This window comes from Vigna angularis, chromosome 1 (assembly GCF_016808095.1).
Source record: "Vigna angularis cultivar LongXiaoDou No.4 chromosome 1, ASM1680809v1, whole genome shotgun sequence".
NCBI lineage: Eukaryota > Viridiplantae > Streptophyta > Magnoliopsida > Fabales > Fabaceae > Vigna > Vigna angularis.
The window spans coordinates 33814265-33837900 of record NC_068970.1 but is presented as its reverse complement, the minus strand read 5'-3'; the positions used below and the strand labels follow the sequence as shown (position 1 = coordinate 33837900).

At 40.0% G+C, this 23636-nt stretch overlaps 1 protein-coding gene across 5 annotated transcripts in view; it reads right to left on the bottom strand.

Annotated features, from left to right (window-relative positions):
- The window catches only part of LOC108321446 (AP-1 complex subunit gamma-2), a 64726-nt gene extending 47147 nt beyond the window's left edge, over nucleotides 1–17579 (bottom strand). For 4 of the 5 annotated variants that reach the window (XM_017553191.2, XM_017553192.2, XM_017553193.2 and 1 more), the window contains exons 1-3: nucleotides 17229–17579; nucleotides 15939–16241; nucleotides 15675–15816 (exon numbers count right to left, since the gene is read on the bottom strand). In XM_017553191.2, the coding sequence (XP_017408680.1) occupies nucleotides 15675–15816; nucleotides 15939–16241; nucleotides 17229–17260 (477 nt within the window). In that variant the 5' untranslated portion in view covers nucleotides 17261–17579. Of the gene's footprint in view, nucleotides 1–13381; nucleotides 14269–15674; nucleotides 15817–15938; nucleotides 16242–17228 lie in introns of those variants that run through there. The other variant, XM_052873731.1, reaches the window with a different exon arrangement.
- Nucleotides 17580–23636: the final 6057 nt, after the last annotated feature.

Below are 23636 nucleotides of genomic sequence, written 5' to 3'. Positions count from 1 at the left end.
CCCATGGTAGAGATTGAGGGAGTAATTACGAGGCAGGAAGGAAGTTGTATCAGACGTTCATATATGTACCATCTATACAAACTAAAAAGAAATTTTTATTTGTTATGGCAATTGTATTTTTTTTTTTAGACATATCCCTTAAATATGTGTCAATGTATGTCTTCTAGTTCTTTTCCTTTTGGGAATGATTGGGTAGACTCAAGCGGTCCCTTCATCCTCTCTAAAGCACATCCAGGAAATTTATGTGTGAAACATAAAATTATAAATCACACAAACATGGAGCCAAGTAATTTCAGTACGGTACAAGAACCACTAGTATGTATATCTAATCCCAAAAGTTAAAAAGAACAATATATTTCTTTTATATTACAATAATGAGGTCACGGGACCTATAAAAACATGAGTCAGTTGTTTATTTTAAGAAATATAGAGAGCTAATTCTAAATCCATGTAGTTATGGGATTGTTTTTAAATTCATAATCCTCAGCAAGATACACTTGTAATACAAATTAAAAGTCTAGCGAGGAAAAAATAAAAAACATTCTAAAATACATAATGAGTAGCACAGTTTTGACAATCCCCTCAGCAAGATACACTTGTAATACAAATTAAAAGTCTAGCGAGGAAAAAATAAAAAACATTCTAAAATACATAATGAGTAGCACAGTTTTGACAATCCCCGTAAGTTGGTGAGTAAGTGTTCTTCATTCCCAGCTTGGATATAATATTTTCAAAGTTCATTCAGTTCAGTCCTTTGGTGAATATGTCTACAAGTTGATTTTGAGTGGACACATAGGGTGCCAATCAAGCCATTGTTTAGCTTTTCCTTGATAAAATGTCTATCCACCTCAATACATTTAGTTCTATCATGTTGCACTCATTTGTAAGTCATACTAATATCACAATATAACCTAAGTTCATCCCACTTCATCTTCAAGTTTTCCAATATAACCTTCAACCATATTCCTTGGGCCATTGCTCAAAATTCCACTTCAGTACTTGATTTGGTTACTAAATTATGTATTTTTGTTAGGTTCCTGGGTTGGAAACCTAACTATCAACACTCACAGTAATCAAAAGAACAAAGAAAGAATGGATTTCTGTATTGACATTGAGATTAAAGTACACTGATAGCGCTAATTGAGGCCTAATCCCCCTCTTAACCCTAACAGAGGCCTAATCCCCCTCTTCTGGCCAATGTCCAGATTTACAAAATAATATTAAAAAAACTCCCCTCTAACCTGAAATAGAACTCTATTTATACAAACCCCCCATCTTGCCTTTTCTAACTGCTCTCACCTCCATCCCGCCTTTCCTAACTTCTCTCTCATTTCCCCTTCCTTCTCTCCTCTTACCTTAGATCTTATCATTACACCCTGCTGCAAAACAACCTTGTCCTCAAGGTTGGAACAATGAAGTTTGAGCCCATTGTGATATGGTCTTATCACAGGAAGGGAACCCGCTGGCTACTACCTGCAACTTCCGGTCTGGAGGCTTGGGTAGTGGTCGAATTGAGAGATAAAAATTATGGGTCCATTTTCGTCTCTGCATTACTTCCTTGAAGACGAGGAGCTTCTTATCTTTCCCTGTAAAATAACTTCTTCTACCGTTCGGCTCTCTTCTCCCTATCTTTATACCGTTCGGCTCTCTTCTCCCTTTCGTTATGCCGTTCGGCTCCTCCCCCTACATTCAACCGTTCGGCTCACGTTAACAACCCTGAACAGAGTTGCTGCAAGATCTTCCCAGTCTAGATTTACTTCTCTTCGTTATGCTACCGTTCGTCCTTTAATAGCCAATATTGTTTGGTCTCCTATCAGACCGTGCATCTTCCGAACTGACCCCACACTCATGGCGGCTCCCGATCGGCCTTGGTTGTTGCGCATGGAGACGGACTGCTCGACAAAAATTGATCGGCCTGGGTTATAGTGACTATCCTCGAATCGTGTCACCTCACCGCTCGTTCGTCTCCCAGACCACTGGTCTTCTATGGCCTTGGACTGCTCGGCATCTCCCCATCGGCATGGGCTATAGCACTTGCCCTCGGACCTTTCGACAACTCTCGATCTGCCTGGTTTATAGCGATTGGCCTCAGACCGTGTTCGTCCCTCAAACAACTGGTCTTCTATGGCCTCAGACTGCTCGGCCACTCCCGATTGGCATGGGCTATAGCACTTGTCCTCGGATCGTTCGACGACTCTCTAGAACTCCTCAACATCCCTTGCGATCCGCATCCATTCCTGCAGGTCATGCTGTCGGACTTGATTCCGGATATCCTCTTTCAATCCCGTAAGAAAATATCCTAACAGCTGCTCGTCCGACACTCTCTTTGTTCGACCCGCCAATATCTTGAAGTATTGTACATACTCGTCCACCGTCCCCGTCTGTCTCAATGTCGTCAACCGCTCAACAATGGTTCCAAACCTTATCACCAAGGCTTCCTTCAAACCATCCCATGAACGATTCTTGCCTTCCAAGCTCTGAGCCAGTAACCAGCGCTCCCCTCCATGCTCACATACGCCAATCGTACCTTCTCCTCTTCCGCTACTCCTAGTAATTCGAAGAATCGCTCCGCCCAATTGATCCAGTTCAATGGATCTAATCCTTCAAACACGGGCAACTCCACCCTCTTCCTCCAATTGAACCGCTCACCTTCTCCGCCCCCAATTTCGTCCTTGCGTCTCGTACTCCTATTGGCGGTCATAGGCGCCTGACTGCCGTCGGACTGTTCCCCATGGGTGCGGTGTCGTCCCCCCAATAATCACATCACTTTGGCGGATGGCCGCCGAATCTTGTCTCAATGTCGCGGTTTCGACCTTCAATCCGTCTATTGCAACTTCCACCGCATCTAGCCGGCTCTCCACCACGTTCAAGCGTCCCTCATTTCTCCCCTCCATCTCATCGTTCTCTCTCAAAAGTATCCGACAGGTCGGACCAATTTTTTAGGTTCCTGGCTTGGAAACCTAACTATCAACGCTCACAGTAATCAAAAGAACAAAGAAAGAATGGATTTTTGTATTAATATTGACAACAAAGTGCACTGATAGCGCTAATGGAGGCCTAATCCCCCTCTTAACCCTAACGGAGGCCTAAACCACCTCTTCTGGCCAATGTCCAGATTTACAAAATAATATTCAAAAAAATCCCCTCTAACCTGAAATAGAACTCTATTTATACAAGACCCCCATCCCGCCTTTTCTAACTACTCTCACCTCCATCCCTCCTTTCCTAACTTCTCTCTCATTTCCCCTTCCTTCTCTCCTTTTACCTTAGATCCTATCAATTTTGCTCCTCCAAGTCACTAGGTTTCCACCAAGGAAGGTACAATATTTAGTAATTGATCTCCTATCCACAACTGACCTCACATAATTTGCATCCATTACTCTTGTTTTGTTTAAATAAAATCCCTCTTCGAAGAGTTCCTTTTAAATACTAAACAATTTTAAGAGCAGCTTGTAAATGAGCCTCCTCTGGTTGGTGCATAAATTGGCTTACTAGACTCACATCAAAACCAATGTCTAGCCTAGAGTAAGATAAGTAAATAAGTTTGCCAACAGGTCTTTCATACATTTCACTGTCCACTGCAATATCCTCCTATGCACTACTCAACTTCATTTTTGGATCAATTGAAGTACTAGTTAGTTTGTAGGTTGTCTTCCGTGTTTCTTTAAGCAAATCAACAACATACTTTTGATGACATATGAAGTTTCCTTTTTTGGAATGAATCACTTCAAATGCCAAAAAATATTTAAGTCTTCCTAATTTCTTAATCTCAAATTTTGTGGCAAGACATTGACTATAACATTTGTTGCTCCCTTTTGTCACCCTTAATTATTGTAATATCATCAACATACACTACCAATATTGTTACTCCCCCTAAACTGAATGTTTGATGAATAGACTATGAATCCCTTGACTTTGTTTATAACTCAAATTTATCATAACCTTGGTGAATCTACCAAACCATGCTCCAAGGAATTGATTCAGCCCCTACAAATCCTTTGTTTAACTAGCAAATAGTTCATTAGCTACCTATCCTTCATAGCCTGAGGGTAGCTCCATGTATATTTCTTTATCAAGTTCTCCATGTAGCAATGCATTCTTCTCATCAAATTGTAGCAAATCCTAGTCATGATTTGTTGCTAATGAACATATTACTTTGATTGTGATCATCTTAGCAACTAGGGCAAATGTCTCCAAGTTATCCACTCCATAGGTTTGAGTGAATCTTTTGGGAACTAACCTTGCCTTATAACATTCAATAGTCATTAGTCACATATTCACTGTTTAAACCCACTTACACCTCACTGGTTTTCCACAAAAATATTTCTATGGAGAGTTGGGAAATTACCTTTCACAAGTAAAATTAGAAATTTTAATGAAAGATAAACCATGTTATTTTTATTAAATCTCTTAATTTGGTATAAATTAATGATGATTTTGATAAATATTCCCAAGAAGGCTTTTCTCCAACCAAACAAAATTTAGTCATTCCTTGAATTCATGATTGCTAGATATGAAAAAAGTTCTTTCTACCAAACTCCCTCTATCATAAAAGAAAAGTAATTGTATAACTGTTGGAAGTCCCACATCGACTAGAGATAAGGCCAATTCATAGTTTATAAGTGGGTGCAAACCTCACCCTACAAACCGGTTTTGTGGGGTTGAGTTAGGCTTAAAGTTCATTTCTAACATGGTATCAGAGCCATGGTTTGAGCCTATCCTAGCGATATTTGTTGTTAGTTGGGCATATTGTTCCACCCACTATCGGGCCGCTATCAGACCACCCATTAAAAATGTCTAATCCCACGCTCGAGATGTATATACCTCGGCGTGAGGGGGGTGTATTGGAAATCCCACATCGACTAGAGATAAGGCCAATTCATAGTTTATAAGTGGGTGCAAACCTCACCCTACAAGCCAGTTTTGTAGGGTAGAGTTAGGCTTAAAGTTCACTTCTAACAATAACAAAATTACTATTGTTGTTACTTGATATTAAATGCAATACTGAAAGTTCTTGGTAGGATATTAAATGTATTACTAGAAGTTGTCAAGAGTTGTTAGAAGTTGTTAGGAGGTTCTAGAGATCATGTAATAATTACTTTAGGGTTTGAGTTTTCTATAAATAGAAGTGGATGTATTGTTTCAAATAAATCAACTGAATAAAATCTTCTTTCTTTTCTATTAATTCTTTCTTTTCAATCTTGGGAGCCCTACTTCTGCATTTCTTCTTTACGGTCTTAGTTACAATTCCTTTTAGGGTTGCCCAAAGTGTAGCCAACTTGTGGTCCTGTGGTTTGCTGTCCGCTGGAGCTGTTGTCGAACCCTCATCGAACCTTCATCAGACCTTCACTAGACCTTCATCGGACCTTTTTCGAACCTTCATCAGACCTCCGTCTAACCTTCATCATACCCTTCACCAGAATTTCGCTGGAACTATTGTCAGAGTTCTTGTCAGGCTTTTTTTGTTAGAGCTTACACCATTGCCATCATTAAAATTGTTTATCGCCGCCACTACCACATTTGGAACCATCAAAATAGGGTAAATATCTTAACACTCTCCCTCAAGTTGGAGCATACAAATTATATGTACCAAGCTTAGAATAGATAAACTCAATCTGAGATCTCTTTAGGAACTTAGAAACATCGACTTAGAACAAGATGCACATATACTTCAGATCATCCAGAGAGAATGTCTATAAACCAAATTGGACTCACAATCCAACATAGCCAAAGAGACTCCTCTTGAAACATAGGACTGGTCTTTAAGAGTGTGCAGCAAACAGTGGTCAGTGGATAGCAAAAGTGCAAAACACAGATTGACAAACAACTCACATCAGCTTATGTTGGATAATATTGGACAACAATAGACAACCACAAAACTCCAACTAGCATCATAAACCTTCAACTAGGAAGACTTTGATAAAGGAGATTTCCATCAAAAGTGGATGAGGGCCAGCAGTGGTAGACAGCAACAAACTGCAGAGACTTAATTGCCATTAAGTAAGGATGGGGCCTGCAGTGGCTAAAAGTGACAAACTACATGAACTGGATTTCCATCAAGTAAAGATGGGGCCTGTAGTGGCTGAAAGCGACCAAACTACAAGAACTAAACTGCCATCAAGAAAGGATGGAGCCTGCAGTGGCTGAAACATAATCCCCCTCACGACGAACGACGTGCGTTGATGACAAACTGTGAAGGTGGAAGGTCATAATGGTCTCCTTTATTCATCAAAGCAACAAAAAAAAGATTTGACAAGGGGCTGGTGAAATTGTTTGACTAAGATTCTGAATATTGTCAGAAATAGACTCCCCCTCATGCCATGAGCAACCTTCAACCCATGACTTCGGTGCTGAAATTCCTTGGTGTTAACCAACTGATAGCACCGACTTTAATTGGAGACTTGTAAATAAATGACATGCGCCATCACAACGCCCATGTTGCATAATTTGTGCCATCTAACTTGTCAATGGACAAGTGTACATTCACATAATTGGTATATATTGAGGGATCAGAATATGAGCCACCAATAGAGGTGTTTGTAGACGAGGAAGACGCCATAGAGAGGGAGAAACCCTAAAAATTCAAAGTGCTCTGATTGACGCAACGACCACAGATCCAGAAAGAGGGCAAGGAGGCGATCACGGCGGTGCTGATCAGCGGTGGAAAGCTCCGGCGACACGCCGGCACGTGCGGCGACAGCAGCGGCAGCGGCGACTCTTGCGGCGGCGCGTGGAGGGGCGTGGGTGGCCCGTTCGCCGCGATCTTCGTACCACGGTGGTTGCCCGGCCGAGACGATTCCGATGGTGTGGTCGCCAATCGATTCTGGAACTCCGGCGGCGACGGCGACGGCGGCAGCGACGATGACGACGACGACGACTGCGACGGCGGCGACTGCGACGACGGCGACGGCGACGACGGCAGCGGCGACGACTGCGACGACAACGGCAGTGATGGGTGCCGGAGACTGTGAAGTTGACTTGAACTATTCCTGTGCTCTGATACCATATGAGAAATAGAGAAAATTGGGAGAAAATATCCCTTGTGTGTTTAGCATACACATAGGGTAGTTTATTTATATTGTAAGATATGGGCCAATGCCCTTAATACAGAATAGACTAAGCCCAAATAACAGAAACACACATCTTAACATCTAACAATGATAAATAGGGTAACCTAGACACAATATAATCATGATAAATAGGATAATCCTAGACACAATATAATCATGATAAATAGGGTAACCCTAGACATAATATAATAATGATAAATAGATAAAGATTCTAACACTCCCCCTCAAGCTAGAGCATACAAATTGTATGTGCCAAGCTTGGAATAAATAAACTCAATCCAACAAAATCAACTTGTCTAAAATGTCGAGACAATAGACATGGTAACTTTGGCTTCGAACAAGTTGCACATATGCTTCAAATCATCAAGAGAGAATGTCTATAAACCAAATTGGACTCACAAACCAGCATAACCAAAGAGACTCCTCATAAGCTTATGGAGAATAATATTGGACAACCACAGAACTTCATCTAGAACCATCAACCTTCAAGTAGGATGACTTTGACAAAGTTGATTTCCATCAAAAGTGAATTGTGAGTGGTAGACAACGACAAACTGCAGAGATTGGATTGTCATCAAATAAGGATGGGGCCTGCATGGCAAAAAGCAACAAAAATGTAGGGACTACTATGTCTGACTAGTTGGGGCCTGTAGTGGCTGAAAGCGACAAAACTACAGGGACTGCCATCTCTGTCATCTCTGACTAGTTGGGGCCTCTGACTAGTGTCTGGAAACATACTCCCCTTACTGCAAGGACTAAATTGTCATTACTGACTGATGGGGGCCGGTAGGGACTAAATTGTCATCACTGACTGATAGACCTGCAGGGACTAAATTGTCATCAAGTAAGGATGGGGGCCTGCAGTGGACAAAAACATACTGCAGGGACTAAACTGCCATCATTGATTGATGGGAGTCTATAGTGACTGAAACATACTCCCCCTCACGGCGAACGATGGAAACTGTGAAGGTGGAATGTCATAATGGTCTCCTTTATACATCAAAGCACCACTAGGAACCATGGTTGGATTGTGTTGAGAACTGTAAGGATGACAGATTCGAGGAACAAAGATTGAGACATATGATGACATTAAAGGCCAAAGATAGGTTGGAGGTCCAAAGGTTTTGTGTAGACTACTCCCAAATGGTGATACTTAACACTGTATCACAACAACTACGGGCTAAACAAACTAGACTCGAGCCCAAGGAGAAAGTGACCAATAACGATTGAAGAAAAAAGTGACGAAGTGGCGTCAAGAGCGGTCTGCTGACTTTGAAATCAGGAACCAAGGACGTATATGGACTCAACATGATTCGATGAGTCAAACAATGATGAAACAGAGATCTGAAGGACTTTGGGTTCCAAAACAACCAAAGGAGAAAACCCTAGGTCTGAGTTACAACCACCAAAACTAAGAAACAAGGACCAAAATGCACTCACGAGGCTCCGGCAAGACGAATGGCAGTTTCGACACCGGAAAGGTGGCGCGTGACAAACACACGTTGGAAGCTGATCGTAGAGAAGTCGTGCGTGACGTTGCATGTGGAGGAAAATAAAGCAACGACAACCGGGGATGGGTCGCGCTCCTCGATGCGCACAAAACCCCTAATTTCGCCAGAGAAAACAAGACGGCAGCGGCAACGGAGGTTGAACAGATGTGGCGCACGTGGCGGTGCTTGGATGAGAACTATCCCTTGACACAGGCAAGGTTGACCATGGCTCAAGGAGACAATCCAGATCCATTGGTCTTGACAAACATGTAGAACTATAATTTATTTCAATACCTATTATTACAACATACTAATGTATTTATAGGAGTAAAAGTTAGGCACCTCCTTAAGTTAGGCACCTCTAAGTTAGGCACCTCCTATGTTAGGCACCCCTAAGTTAGGCACCTCATACCTAAATAATTATAGAAAAATACTTAGTAAGTTTTTCTCTAATTACAACACTCCCCCTCAAGTTGGTAAATGAATATCAATCATTCCCAACTTGCTTACAAGATCTTGAAATCTTCCCTGAGGTAGCCCTTTTGTAAAAATATCTGCTAGCTGAAGACCTGTTGGAACATGAGTTGTAATCATAAAGCCTCTGTCTAGATTATCTTTTATAAAGTGTCTGTCAATCTCAATGTGCTTTGTCCTGTCATGTTGTACTGGATTATGAGCAATGCTTATGGCAAACTTATTGTCACAGTATAGTTGCACAGGACTGTCTATCTTAATTTTAAGATCATCCAAAATGATTTCCATCCAAAGTCCTTCACACATTCCTTGAGCAAGGGCTCGAAATTCAGCTTCTGCACTAGAGCGAGATACTCTGTCTTGCTTTTTGCTCCTCCATGTTACAAGACTATTTCCAAGAAACATACAATACCCAGAAGTAGATTTTCTATCAGTAATAGACCCTGCATAGTCAGCATCAGTATATATTTTCATACCTAATGTGTCTTCCCTTTTAAACAACAATCCCTTCCCTGGACTTGACTTCAAGTACTGGAGAATTTTATCAACTGCTTGCATGTGTCTATTTCTTGGATCATGCATGAATTGGCTTACTACACTAACTGCATAGGCAATGTCTGGTCTTGTGTGTGATAGATAGATCAGTTTTCCTACCAATCTTTGATATTGGGTCTTCTCTACAGGAGCACTTTCTTCACTTCCAATTCTATGATTCTGTTCTATAGGAATTGTTGAAGTTCGACATCCCAGTTTTCCCGTTTCTTTGAGGAGATCAAGTACATATTTCCTTTAGGAGATGAATATTCCTTCCTTGGAGTAAGCAACCTCTATTCCAAGAAAGTATTTAAGTTTTCCTAGGTCTTTCATTTCAAATTAAGCTGCCAGTTTTTCTTTTAATGCCAACTTTTCTGCTTCGTCATCTCCTGCAATAATCATGTCATCCACATAGACAAGCAATAGGGTGAGTTTACCTGTAGATGAATGTTTTATGAACAGAGTGTGGTCTCCTTGGCTTTGTCTGTATCCCAAGGAAATCATTGTTTTTGTAAATCTTCCAAACCATGCTCTAGGGGATTGCTTAAGACCATACAATGCTTTCTTTAGGAGACAAACCTTGTTTCGTTCATTTTTCACTTCAAACCCTAGGGGAATATCCATGTAAACTTCCTCTTCCAGATCTCCGTGAAGAAAGGCATTCTTTACATCCAACTGGTGTAAGTCCCATCTAAAATGAGCCGCCAAAGCAAGAATAACTCGAACTGTATTCATCTTTGCCACAGGAGCAAATGTCTCCTCATAGTCAATCCCATAGGTTTGAGTATAGCCTTTTGCCACCAGTCTCGCTTTATATCTTTCTATTGTTCCATCCGCCTTATGTTTCACTGTGAATAGCCATCTACATCCTACTGCCTTCTTGTCTCTTGGCTTGTCAACAATTTCCCAAGTTGAATTTCTTTCTAATGCATTCATCTCTTCTTTCATGGCTTGAGTCCAATGTTCAAGTTTCATGGCTTCTTGGATTGAGGTAGGAATTTTTGTTGTATCAATGGCAGCAATAAAACTTCTATGTTTATCAGAGAGATTGTTAGTGCAAACATGTTGAGAAATGGGATATTTAGCACATGATCTCCTTTCTTTTCTCAATGCAATGGGCAAGTCATCAGTAATACTTACCTCTTCGATGTTGTCTTCAGGGATTCTCACCTCCGGATTAGACAATTTTTCTTGCTCTAGAGTCGAAGTGGGTTGTTTTCTTCTTTCATATTTTTGACCAAAAAATTTGTCTTCTTCTTCATCCTTATTATGGATCCTGATAGTTTCATTGCTCAGGTCTTGGGCATCCTACAAAGACTGACTTGGTAATGACAAGAAGAAGAGTTCATCCATTTCAAGTGTTTTCTCCCCATGAAGTGGTGAACTGACATAAAAGGACTGTGTTTCATGAAATGTGACATCCATGCTGATAAAGATGCGACGACTCTAAGGATGATAACATTTGTACCCTTTTTTATTAGAAGGATACCCTATAAAGATACATTTAAGGGCTTTTGGATCTAATTTGCTACGATTAGGGTGATGAGAGTGAACAAAAGCAATACATCCAAAAATTCTACTAGGCAGACTTGATATTAAAGGGGAAGAAGGAACAAAAGACAATAAAGACTCTATAGGACTAATGTCGTTTAAGACACGGGTAGGTAACCTATTGATGAGATATGTGGCAGTTAACACTGCTTCCCCCCAGTAAATTTTTGGAACAGACATTTGAAAAAGAAGAGCTCTAGTTACTTCAAGGAGATGACGATTCTTTCTCTCTGCAATCCCATTTTGTTGAGGGGTGTTTACACATGTAAGTTCATGAACAATACCATTATGAGAGAAAAAATTGAGGAATTCTTGATTAACATATTCAGTACCATTATCAGACCGAATTCTTTTGATATTTCTTCCAAATTGATTTTGGACAAGATGAAAAAATTTAACAAAGATTTGGAAAACTTCAGATTTATTGTTCATAAGGTATGTCCATGTGACACGAGTGCAATCGTCAATAAAGGTAACAAACCATTTTGCTCCAGAAATAGATGCAACAACTGGTCCCCAAACATCAGTATGAATTAAATCAAAAGGAGAAGTACTCTTTTTATTACTAATAGGATAAGATGCACGATAATGTTTTGATAATTGACAAATATCACAATTAAAAGACTCAACAGACTCATTGGTAAACAAATGGGGAAATAAAGACTTGATAAGGTTAAATGAAGGATGCCCAAGCCTTTTATGATGAAGCCATATTTGAGAGTTTGCCCACGTCTCAGATGTAGCTTGTAGACTCAAAATATTTGTTGTGCTTTGGTCATTAGTCTCTAATAGATACAACCCACTTTGCTCCTTAGCAGTTAAAATCGTCTTCCCCGTGGCAAGATCCTGAAAAACACAATGAGTGGAGAAAAATATTACTGAACAATTTAAATCCTTTGTGAGTTTTTGCACAGAGATAAGATTATTGGCTAATTGTGGAACATGTAAAACGCCCTTTAATATAATGGATGATTCCAAAACTATATTCCCAGAGCCACGTATAGGTATACCCTGACCATTCGCAACAGTAATAAGTTGTTCTTTATTGCTTTGATCATATGAGTTGAAAGACACACGACAAGGTGTCATATGATCAGTTGCTCCTGAATCAAGAATCCAAATACCTTGAGTCATATTACCAACAGTATTGAGACAAATCTTACCTTTCATGGATAGAGTACATGATCCAGAGGGCTTACTCATTGATTCAACCATTGCTTTCAAGCGATCGAGTTCTTCCTTATAAGCTTTCATGTCAAGATCCGGTGGTGGAGAAACATTAGATTGATTGGTGGCTTCCTGTTCTGAGGTAGTGTGATTTACCCATTTTTGAGTAGGCCCTTTGTTATTCCTCATACGCTCTAGAACATTACTTTTACCATGGAGTCTGAAGCATGTTTCTTTGGTATGTCCAGATCTTCTACAAAATGAACAATAATCTCCACTATTTCCTGTTTCAAATGACTTTCCTCCAGTGTAATAATCTCCACGATTTCCTCTTTCAAATGACTTTCCTCCAGTGTAATAATCTCCACGATTTCCTCTTTCAAATGACTTTCCTCCAGTGCTCGTTCCTTTGTGGAATCCCTTTCCGGTTGTCATGGCAGAGCCTGTGTTGGAGATCCCCCCATCAAGCATGACAGCTCTTCGAGTTTCTTCTCCTCTTACCATAAAAAATACTTCTGATAAGGAAGATAATTTTTCTCTTCCTAAGATCTGTACCCTGATTGGGTCATACTCTTGATTTAGGCCATGGAGAAATTTAAAGATTCTTCCTCTTTCCACGACTTCAGCATGTGTGGCAGCATCTGTCTTACACATCTTTATTGTTTGGTATTGATCTAATTCAATCCAAAGACCATTCAAAATTCCATGATATTCTGATACAGAAAGTGAGCCCTGTTTTGTATTAAATATCCTGCTTTCAATGTCATAACATGCAGCAAAATCCTTTTTTAATGAAAAAGTATTTTGTAAATCATCCCATATCTCCTTGGCAGAAGAATGAAACATGTAATTTCGACTTATCTCAGGAACCATGGAATGCCACATCCAAGTCATAATTAGTGAATCTTCATTGTCCCACATTAGGAAGTTTGAGTCATCTGGTTCTGGTCCTCCACCATCTATGTGGTCTAGTCTTGAACGACCCTTGAGAATCCTTCGAATGTACTGGCTCCATTGTAAGAAATTCCGCCCATCCAACCGATAGGCACCTATCATATTTGGAAGATCATTAGGACCCAAAGGAATAAATTTTACCTCAGACATCCTTGGGAATGCAATCTGGGGACCCATCTGCTGACGAAACAGTGGAAAACGGTGCCGGACAGCGGCAAACGGCGCCTGGACAGCGACAAACAGTGCCTGGACAGCGGCAAACGGCGCCTGGACAGCAACAAACGGCGTCTGGACAGCGGCAAACGGCGCCTGGACAGCGGCAAACGGCGCCTGGACAGCGGCAAACGGTGCCTGGACAGCGGCAAACGGTGCCGGACAGCGGCACACGGCGTCGGACAGCGGAAAAACAGTGCTGGGCAGCGGAAAACAGTGTGGGGTACACAGGATAATATGGAGCAGTACTTCAAAAACTCAGATTTACTCCGATCTGAGCCAAATGGGTTGTCACCGGCCCTTGTAACGGAATGAGGAGGCTCCAGCGACTCCTTCTGTGACGTCGGCGGCGAATGGGTCTCGCCGGAACTAGGCGCGTGGGCTACACGCGCCGGCAAGTCTGGTTGTGCGTGGCGGCACGTGGCGGCGCGTGGCAACGTCTTCTCCGGAGCGATTTGCAATGTTGTGTTTGCTGTAGATAGGCGTCCCTTTCTGTCCTATCAGTGATTCCAATAGTTTCTACTATAGTTGTAGTGGCTGGATAGCTGTGGTTGCTGATGGCTGGTAGCTTATCAGTGCAGCGGAAATAGAGCTCCCAAGATCGGGAGCTCTGATACCATCTTGACAAACATGTAGAACTATAATTTATTTCAATACCTATTATTACAACATACTAATGTATTTATAGGAGTAAAAGTTAGGCACCTCCTTAAGTTAGGCACCTCTAAGTTAGGCACCTCCTATGTTAGGCACCCCTAAGTTAGGCACCTCATACCTAAATAATTATAGAAAAATACTTAGTAAGTTTTTCTCTAATTACAACAATTGGTCACCAGACTAAACTGTGGCGGTGGTCGGTGGCAGGCATTAGCAGACGGCGTCAGAATGACAGGAAACAAAGGTTGATGGTGACAAACTTATGTGGACAGCTCCTCACAGTGGAAAAATAGTGACAATGACAAACAACACCAGACAGCGACAAACAGTGCTGGACAATTGCGAACAACAACTAGGGTTTGGAGACTAGATAGAAACCAAAACAGGACTGCACATTGAGGTATTTAAGAAAAGATGAAATTTTTAAGGCCGCCGATGGCAGCGGCCACGGGCGGCAAAGGCAAAAAAGATTTAGACAACCTGCTCTGATACCAACTTGAGAATTAAACTGTAAAATAATTCTGGATGGCTTTATTGATCCCTCTCATAATCTTCTATTTATAAAAATAAATTGATACAAGAGTACATGAAAATTAGGGTAACCTTAGACACAATATAATCATGATAAATAGGGTAACCTAGACACAATATAATCATGATAAATAGGGTAACCTAGACACAATATAATCATAATAAATAGGATAATCCTAGACACAATATAATCATGATAAATAGGATAACCATAGACATAATATAATAATAATAAATAGATAAATATTCTAACAGTTACTTGTCTGTTAACCTATTTAATGTTATACTTAAAAAGAACTAAAATAAACATGTTTAAAAGCATAAAGTATCATATTGAGACTTTTAAGACCCTCTTAGTGGACACATCAACTATGACATATTCAATGTTTTTTATAAAAATAATCAAAATGAACATTTTAAAACCATAAATGTTAGATTGAAACTTTCAAAACTTAATATACCTAAATGTAAAACACCAAAACATAAAGGACTAAGAATTTAGCCCTTAATAAATATAAAACTTCTTCATCCTCTCTCTCCCTTCTCTCTATGTAGTGAACTCTATTAAGAAGTTCCAAAACTAATTGCTTTAAGTAAGAACAAGTTATTGCCATTATGTACAGGAAACACTATTAAGCCATAAAAGCATTTATGGTCTGTCTTCCTCTCCTAAGGATAGATCAATGCATGACTCTGAATATCCAATATACCTAAATGTAAAACACCAAAACACAAAGGACTAAGAATTGAGCCCTTAATAAATATAAAACTTCTTCAACCTCTCTCTCTCTCCCTTCTCTCCATGTAGTGAACTCTGTTAAGAAGTTCCAAAACTAATTGCTTTAAGTAAGAACAAGTTATTGTCATTATGTACAGGAGACACTATTAAGCCATAAGCATTTATGGTCTGTCTTCCTTCCCTAAGGATAGATCAATGCTTGACTCTGAATATCCAATATAAGTATCAAGTTTCAAAATTCATAGAAGATATAAAATTTTGTTGAAAGGGTATGAAATATTATGAAAGGTTCACCTTCTTCCGTATATTAGGATCTCGGAAATCCATTAATCTCTCAACCTCTTCGGCAAGATCACGAGCCATTTCGGCTGAACAAATATTTCCTAGAGCACAAAGAGCAAGTCCCACAATATATTGATTTGTGTGATTAAGATCTCTGTGACTTAGCTAAGGGTGCTATATCCCATCATCAATATTGCTAGCTCCCAGCATCTTAGAAAGGAAAGTAAAATTTGAGGAACAAAAAGACAAATGAAATATTAACATGAAATTGGATACTGTTTCAAAGAATTGGTGACCAACATTAGAACTTCTTGTTTTTCATCAAGAAGCAACATAAGACCAAGGTAACCCATTCTCTTCTCCGGAAATCCAGGAGATGCTATCAACTTGAGGCACTCCATTTGACCAAAATAAGTGGGGTAGCCAAGCATGTGGATGAACATTAGCTTGGCCAGATTCCGATGCGTATAGTGTTGCTCATTGCCATTTATAGAAGTACGAATGGCAGCACATTCTTTTCTAACAACAGCACGTTCTTCTGCTGCAGTCTTGCAAGCACGTATGGCCCGAATCATGTCCCTAAATGCAGGGATATGAATTAGATTGTAAATAGATATTGATGATATTTTAATATTTTAAAATATATAATGAACATGTATATCTTTGAAAACGAACTAACTACATGTTAACTATATTTGATTTACCATATAAAAAACTTTATTCACTTCTAAAAAATTCATTCACGAATACAGAATGACAGAGAAGCACATAATCACAAGGACTTATAGAAAGGGAGTATTTGAGTCGGTGACCCCATAGCTGCACTGCAATTCCAACTTTCTTATATAATGTTGTATCGAAACAGCAAAAAGTTATCATAGAAAGGGTGGAGAAGAGAATCTCAATACAAACAAAATAGCAAAAAACAAGAGAGCTGCCCAATCCATCAAGGATAAGCCTTTGAAACAAATTATGAGCAGACAAGGAAATTTAATAGATAAACCTCGTGCAAATAAAAAATTCTTCACAAACATTTGTAGAGGAAAAAAATAAAAATAAAAAGTAAAATGAATTACCGCAAGTTAAAATCAACACAAGCATTTTAAATTTTACAAAACCTCTATCATCTTACTTCTCCAAAAGAAAGGGTGCATGAACTGATTTTAACTCGTGAAAGAAAATTAATTCATTCTATCTTCGTATTTTCTTTTCTCATAAATACTTAGTAATTTATCCAGAGACCTCACATTTTAAACAAAGATAGCATATTGAATGAAGGCCTTCAATTTTTTTTGCCAGCCAAAGAACTTAATGGCACATGCACAACAATTATTAAGCAATACCGGCATAGAATCAGGCAAATGGCAATTGGCAATTCCTCAATAGAACTTAATGAAAGGAAGCAAAAGAAGAAATCGAGACACTAAATATGCTAATCAACTTATTCATTTGCTGGTTGCATCAATGCCAAACAATTTCGCAAATTTTGAGGTTCTTCTGAGTGAGCAATGCTTCTTCTTCTTCTTCAAGAAAGAAAAATGAAAGACCTTGATTTGCATTACATACCTCAGACGCGTGGGAGAAGAGAATGCATTCATGATCGGAAGGTCAAGCGGAACCAGTTTAATTGGATTTCGATCTGAGAGTGAAAAAATATTTGGATCTGAGAGTATCGTTTTTGGTGTGAGCCTCTGAATTTTATTTCTCTTTCTTTTTCCTTCTTCCACTCACTCGCAGCGATCGTAATGCAATGCGCTATGCCAACATTGCTGTATATGAATTTTGTGAAAAGGAAACGAAAAAGAAGAAAATAAATGAAGGGGGGACTAGGTTGGTTGAACATTTAGCCTTTAGAAGTCCAACCGTTTTTTTAGAAGGTGCAATATAGCAAATTGGATTTGCATGCTTCTTTGTGAAAACGAATGATTCAATCTAGAAAATATATGATTTCAAATTTTTTAATTTGATCATCCTTTATAAAATAAGTGTTAAATAATGAAAAAGTGTATGTTTTATATGGTGTAGTATAATCGAAAGACGCTTTTGTGAAAAGCTTTTGAGACGGGAACAAATTAATTTATTGTCATAATTAAATTAATAAATTATATTTTCCTTGGCTAAACTAACATTTCTATTCACAAAGTTAGTTATTCACTTTTAATAATCATTTTTTTCAAAAAACAAAATATGAGTAAATGATGTATCATCTAGTCAATTAATTGATTATATTAACAATACAATAAAACTAGTATAGTATGATATCTAGGTCAAACGGTTAGTATCCAAGACCAATCGATCTATCTATTGTAGCAGAGCTCGTCCACTTTATTGTAACAACGCTCGTCAACAAACTCGACTAAAATGATGTTGGGCCACAACGCTCGTCAAACCAGGTCCAACCAGGTTAAAAGTTGTTGGACCACAATTGGGCCAACATTTACATTATTGGATAAAATATCTAATTAAAGATATTCATAAAGTTGTTAATGAGCAATTGACCGGATTTTAAGGTAAGTTTATTTATATTTTATTAAGCTTATGATAATCTATAAATACAGAGCCAAGGTTAAAAACCAGGGACGCTTGACTCATATTCCACTACTCTCAAATACTCAAACAGTGCTAATCATTCACTGAATATTTCATTAAGAGCTAAAGCTCTTCAACAGCATGTCTAACTTGAGCGTCAGAGTGCCTTTTGCAAGTACCTTCCCCCTCGGCTCGAACTTGAAGAACTTGGAGCAGGAGATTCAACGGTCAAAAGAAGGAAGGCGATGACAGAAAGGTGTGTTTCTCGGCCCTGCATAGTTCCTACCGAAACATTTTGGCGCCCACCGTGGGGTCGAGAGTAAGCAGACAAAGCCCAGATGGTGACCACAAGGAGCATGGACGAGTAACAGAACACTAGAGATCTGATAGCACAAATGCAAGAACAAATGCAAGCTCAAGCACGAGCCATGCAAGAATAATTGCAAGCTCAAACGCGAGCTCAGCAGGAGATGCAATGAAAGCATGAAGAAGAGGTCGCAATGCTAAGAACCGAATGGGCTCGTCTGGTACAATCCGAGCAGCACTCGGCGTCGTCAGCCCAACAAGCTCATAATGGTGAAAATAACCATGGAACCCACCATAACCAGGAGCAGTCTCACCACACCGACCCGAACGGTAATACTGGCGGTAATACAAATCCGAACGGTAATCCGAATGGGAATCCGAACGCCGACCAAGGAAGAAGAGAGCCACCACCTCTGCAGACCATAAGATCGATTGGTATATTGCCCTTCATGACGACAATCATGCAAGCACCCATGTCGGAGAAAGCTCCTCCCCCGTTTGACAAATTTGACGGCTCAACCGATCCAGATGATCACATGAGAGCATTCGTCAATGCAATGGCGTTTTACTCCAACAGTGATCCAATCCTATGCAAAGCCTTTTCATTGTCACTCAAGGGAGAGGCATTGTCCTGGTACAACACTCTTCCACCGAATATAGTAGATTGATTTGCCACTGTACAAACCCTCCTTAGGAGGCAGTATGCATCTAGCCGTGTGCAAGAGCTGATAGCAGCAGAGTTGGTGAACACCAGGCAGGACAAGGATGAACCTCTGAAAGCCTTTATGAAACGGTACAATGAAAACGCACGACGAGTCAAAGATGTTAACCATACTTTTATCATCAGCTATTTACCTTCATGCCTGGAGGTGGGATACTTCTCAAAAAGCTTGTATGCCCGACTGCCCAAAAATATGGACGAACTCCAAGAAAGAGTAACGGAGTTTATTCGTATTGAGGATATAAGGCAATCCAGAAAAAAGCAGCAACAGGAAACTTCAGGAGGAAACAAGAAAGATGGAAAACGATCGTTCAACGGTAACGGGGATTCCCCTCAGAAGGATCCTATCTGTCCCCCCAAATTTAATCATTATACCACCCTCAATGCACCGAGGGCTAAGGTTCTTGAGGAAGCTCTCAATGTTGAACTTCTCACACTCCGAAGGAAGGCAACTCCAACGAACGCATACGGGAGGAAAAACTGCCATTTCCACCAAAATCGCGGCCATACTACGGAAGAATGTATAGCACTGAAAGATGAAATAGAAAGGCTGATCCGAGGAGGCCATCTGCAAAAATACGTAGGAGAAAGGACGTCTCCACCGAGAAGTCCTGAACGGTCGGGCAGAAAAGAGGAACGAAGACATAGGCGAAGTCGTAGCCGCAGTCATAGCCCTTACCGCTCACTTCGGGGTCGTATCGACTAGAAAACATGATAAAAAGTCTTCCATAACATTTGGAATGCGACTCATCTCAAGTTTGCTTTAGTTGAAATTTGATGTCACATTAAATCCCTTTGATAAGACTTATGTTTACATCGTTAATATGAATAAAACCAGACAGTTTCCGTACGACCATTTGGCCTCACAAGTACTCGGTCATTCGGCCACACATAGGTGCTTGACCATTCGGTCTCACAATCGTACGACCATTTGGCCTCACAGGTACTCGGTCATTCGGCCACACAGGTGCTCGACCGTTCAGTCTCACAACCATACCGTCATTCGGCCTCAATTGCTCGGCCATTTGGCCTCACACGTACTCGGCTATTCGGCCACGCAGATGCTTGACCGTTCGGTCCCACAACCGTACAACCATTTGGCCTCACAAGTACTCGGTCATTCGGCTACACAAGTGCTTGACCGTTTGTATGACCATTTGGCCTCACAGGTACTCGGCCATTCGGCCACACAGGTGCTCGACTGTTCGGTCTCACAACCATACCGCCATTCGACCTCACAGGTACTCAGCCACTCGGCCTCGCAGGTGTTCAGCAACTTGGCCTCAACCGTTCAGCCTTCCATGGCCTCAAGACTTCCAGCATTCGGCCATTCGACCTCACAGGTTTCGTCTACTAGGAAGTTCTCCAGGAACTCGTGGGCCACGGATGACCAATTTCGTCTATTGGGAAGTTCTCCAGGAACTCTTGGGCAATGGACGGTCATTCACGTCTACTAGGAGGTTCTCTAGGAACTCCTGGGCCACAGGTGGTCATTCACGTCTATTGGGAGGTTCTCTAGGAACTCCTGGCCCATGGACGGTCATTCACTTCTACTAGGAGGTTCTCCAGGAACTCCTAGGCCACAAACGGTCATTCACGTCTACTGGGAGGTTCTCTAGGAACTCTTGGGCCACGGACGGTCATTCACGTCTACTGAAAGGTTCTCCAAGAACTCGTAGATCGAAAACCAAGAGCAAAGGAACAATCACCCTAATTTGAGCATCTTCAACCGAGAGGTCTCCCCTGCTTGACTATTTGACCTTATAACAGGGGGAAACAATTATATAAAGAACTCCCATCATTTATCGCTCGACCTAAGGCAAAGTTCAAAAAGAAAACTCATAAATCCCACCGTTCACCTAGAAGCACGCTCCCCAATAGAGCAAATACAACCTCCCTCAAACTCATAAGTCCAACAGTTAATCATGGCTAAAGTCGAACGGTTAACTCGGACTTGGGGGGCATTATGTATAGTATGATATTTAGGCCGAACGGTTAACATCCAAGATCGATCGGTCTATCTACTGTAGCAGCGCTCTCAACTCTACTGTAGCAGTGCTCGTGAACAAACATGGTTAAAATGATGTTGGGTCACAACGCTCGTCAAACCAGGTCCAACCAGGTTAAAAGTTGTTGGAATACAATTGGGCCAACATTTACGTTATTGGATAAAATATCTGATTAAAGATATTCATAAAGTTGTTTCTGAGCAACTGACCGGAATTTAAGGTAAGTCTGTTTATATTTTATTAAGCTTGTGATAATCTATAAATACAGGGCCAAGGTTAAAAGCCAGGGACGCTTGACTCATATTCCACTACTCTCAAATACTCAAACAGTGTTAACCATTCACTGAATATTTCCTTAAGAGCTAAAGCTCTTCAACAACACGTCTAACTTGAGCGTCAGAGTGCCTTTTGCAGGTACCCTCCCCCTCAGCTCGGACTTGAAGAACTTGCAGCAGGAGATTCAGGGGTTAGAAGAAGGAAGGCGACGACAGAAAGGTGTGTTTCTCGGTCCTGCACAGTTCCTACCGAAACAATACTTTTTTATAAAATTGATTATCTTTCTTTCTAGTCCATAAAAATAGAGTTTTGAGATATGAAAGTAAAACTGTGATTTGGTCCAACAAAAAAACATAATGCAAAAAATGAAATGTAAGTACAAATTCAACTCTGATTATACTATGTGGTCGAGGACCTCAATTATGTAACCATAGTCTTGAAATGAGTTAAAACAATATGATACTCTTTATTTAGTATCTGGTGTTAAAAAACTATGACAAAAATGTAATATCCTAATTTTGGAATGTCATATGTTTTACAAAAGCGTTTAAAAACTTAAATATGGTATGATCATGGAAAACAGATTAAATAAAAACTTCAATTTATTATAATTGATTTTAAGAAATCCTTTCTGGTCATGCACGTGTGGTATGGTGTCACATTTCCTTTCTATCTATTTTGTTTAGCAATCATTGGGTATTTTGTGGAGGTGCATGCATTGTTTTTATTGGATTGACATTGGATGGTAAGATTAAATGTTAAGGCCACTAATACTTATGGTCAATCTGTGTTTTGTGCTTAAGATGTTTTTTCTTGGGTTTAATTACTTTCTTCTTCCTTAGTTTCGCTGTGGTGTGTCAAGTTGGTCCTACCTTTTAAAAAGTTTCAATTTCGTCCATACTTAGTAAAATTTTCCTCAATCAAGTCTCTTCCGTTAAATATAAACAAAGTCAACAACTTTTTTTCTCTCTCTTTTGTACCCATATGTTTCTCTCTCTTCCCCCTACACTCATCTCTTCTATGTTCAGTTAAGGTTAAATCTCTTTAGTTGTCCCTATTTATGTGGGTTTTTCCCAGTATGATCCCCGATTTATTAGAATCCTCAATTGAGTCCTAAAAAGTGCTAATTTGAATCAATCGAGCCTCTGTCGTTAAATTAGCTTAAAGGGGTTAAGTTTTTTATGAGGTGCGAGGTTGACGTGTCAATTTTTTTAAACGTGGCATGTTGAGAGTTGAATACGTGGAATTTGGCAACTTGTTAGATTTTAATAATATGGATTTGTGAAATGGGATTTAGGGTTCAATGAAATTAAATATGGGATTTTATTCCTCATTAAAAATCTAAGAGGAATGTGCTTGTGAACCTTGCGTGAAGTCCTTAGTGGAGACCCTATTTGGTTAATTAGGGTCCGTTGTTGTTGAACATTGGAAAGTAGTTGAAGTTTTGAAATAGGGAAGTACGAAAGCAGACGACACAACAATGTTTATGGGTCATTCGTGTTCATCTTCCACTTGCAATGAGTGTCGAAGAAAGCAATTCCGATTTGTGAGCTCTGGTAGATATGGATGGTGGAACAGGAATGACGCTTCGCTGATTTGCCATTGTGGAGAGAAGTTTGTGTTGAGGACTGCGAAAACCAGTAAGAATTGAGGCAAACAATTCTGGGGTTGCCCTAGGTATAAGGTTGGAAGTGAAAATAATGGATGCAACTACTTTAGATGGTGTAGTGATTGGGGAATTGATGAAAGTGTTAGTTGTGAGGTGTTGGAAGCAAATGATGAGAGGTTGCTGAAGAGTTTTGAAAATGAAAGTGATAAGAAGATAGTTGGTGTGCAGAAAGTTGTGATGGGTCTTGAAAGGTGGATGAAATTTTTGGTTGGGTTTGTTAGTGTTCTATGTGTAATGAACATCATTATATTTGCAATGTTGATGGGAAGGGCTTGATAATATATGTGTAGGTGTAATGTAGGTGTCTTTTGGTATTGTAGGCTTGATAATGTTAATGTAGTTCTGTTTAATGTATTAGTTGCAATGTATTTATGTTTTCTGTAATGAAGATGTATCACTTTCAGATGTTTAACGAAATGAAAATTTGCATACAATGAGTACAATTGTTGTCTCTGTTTTGGTAT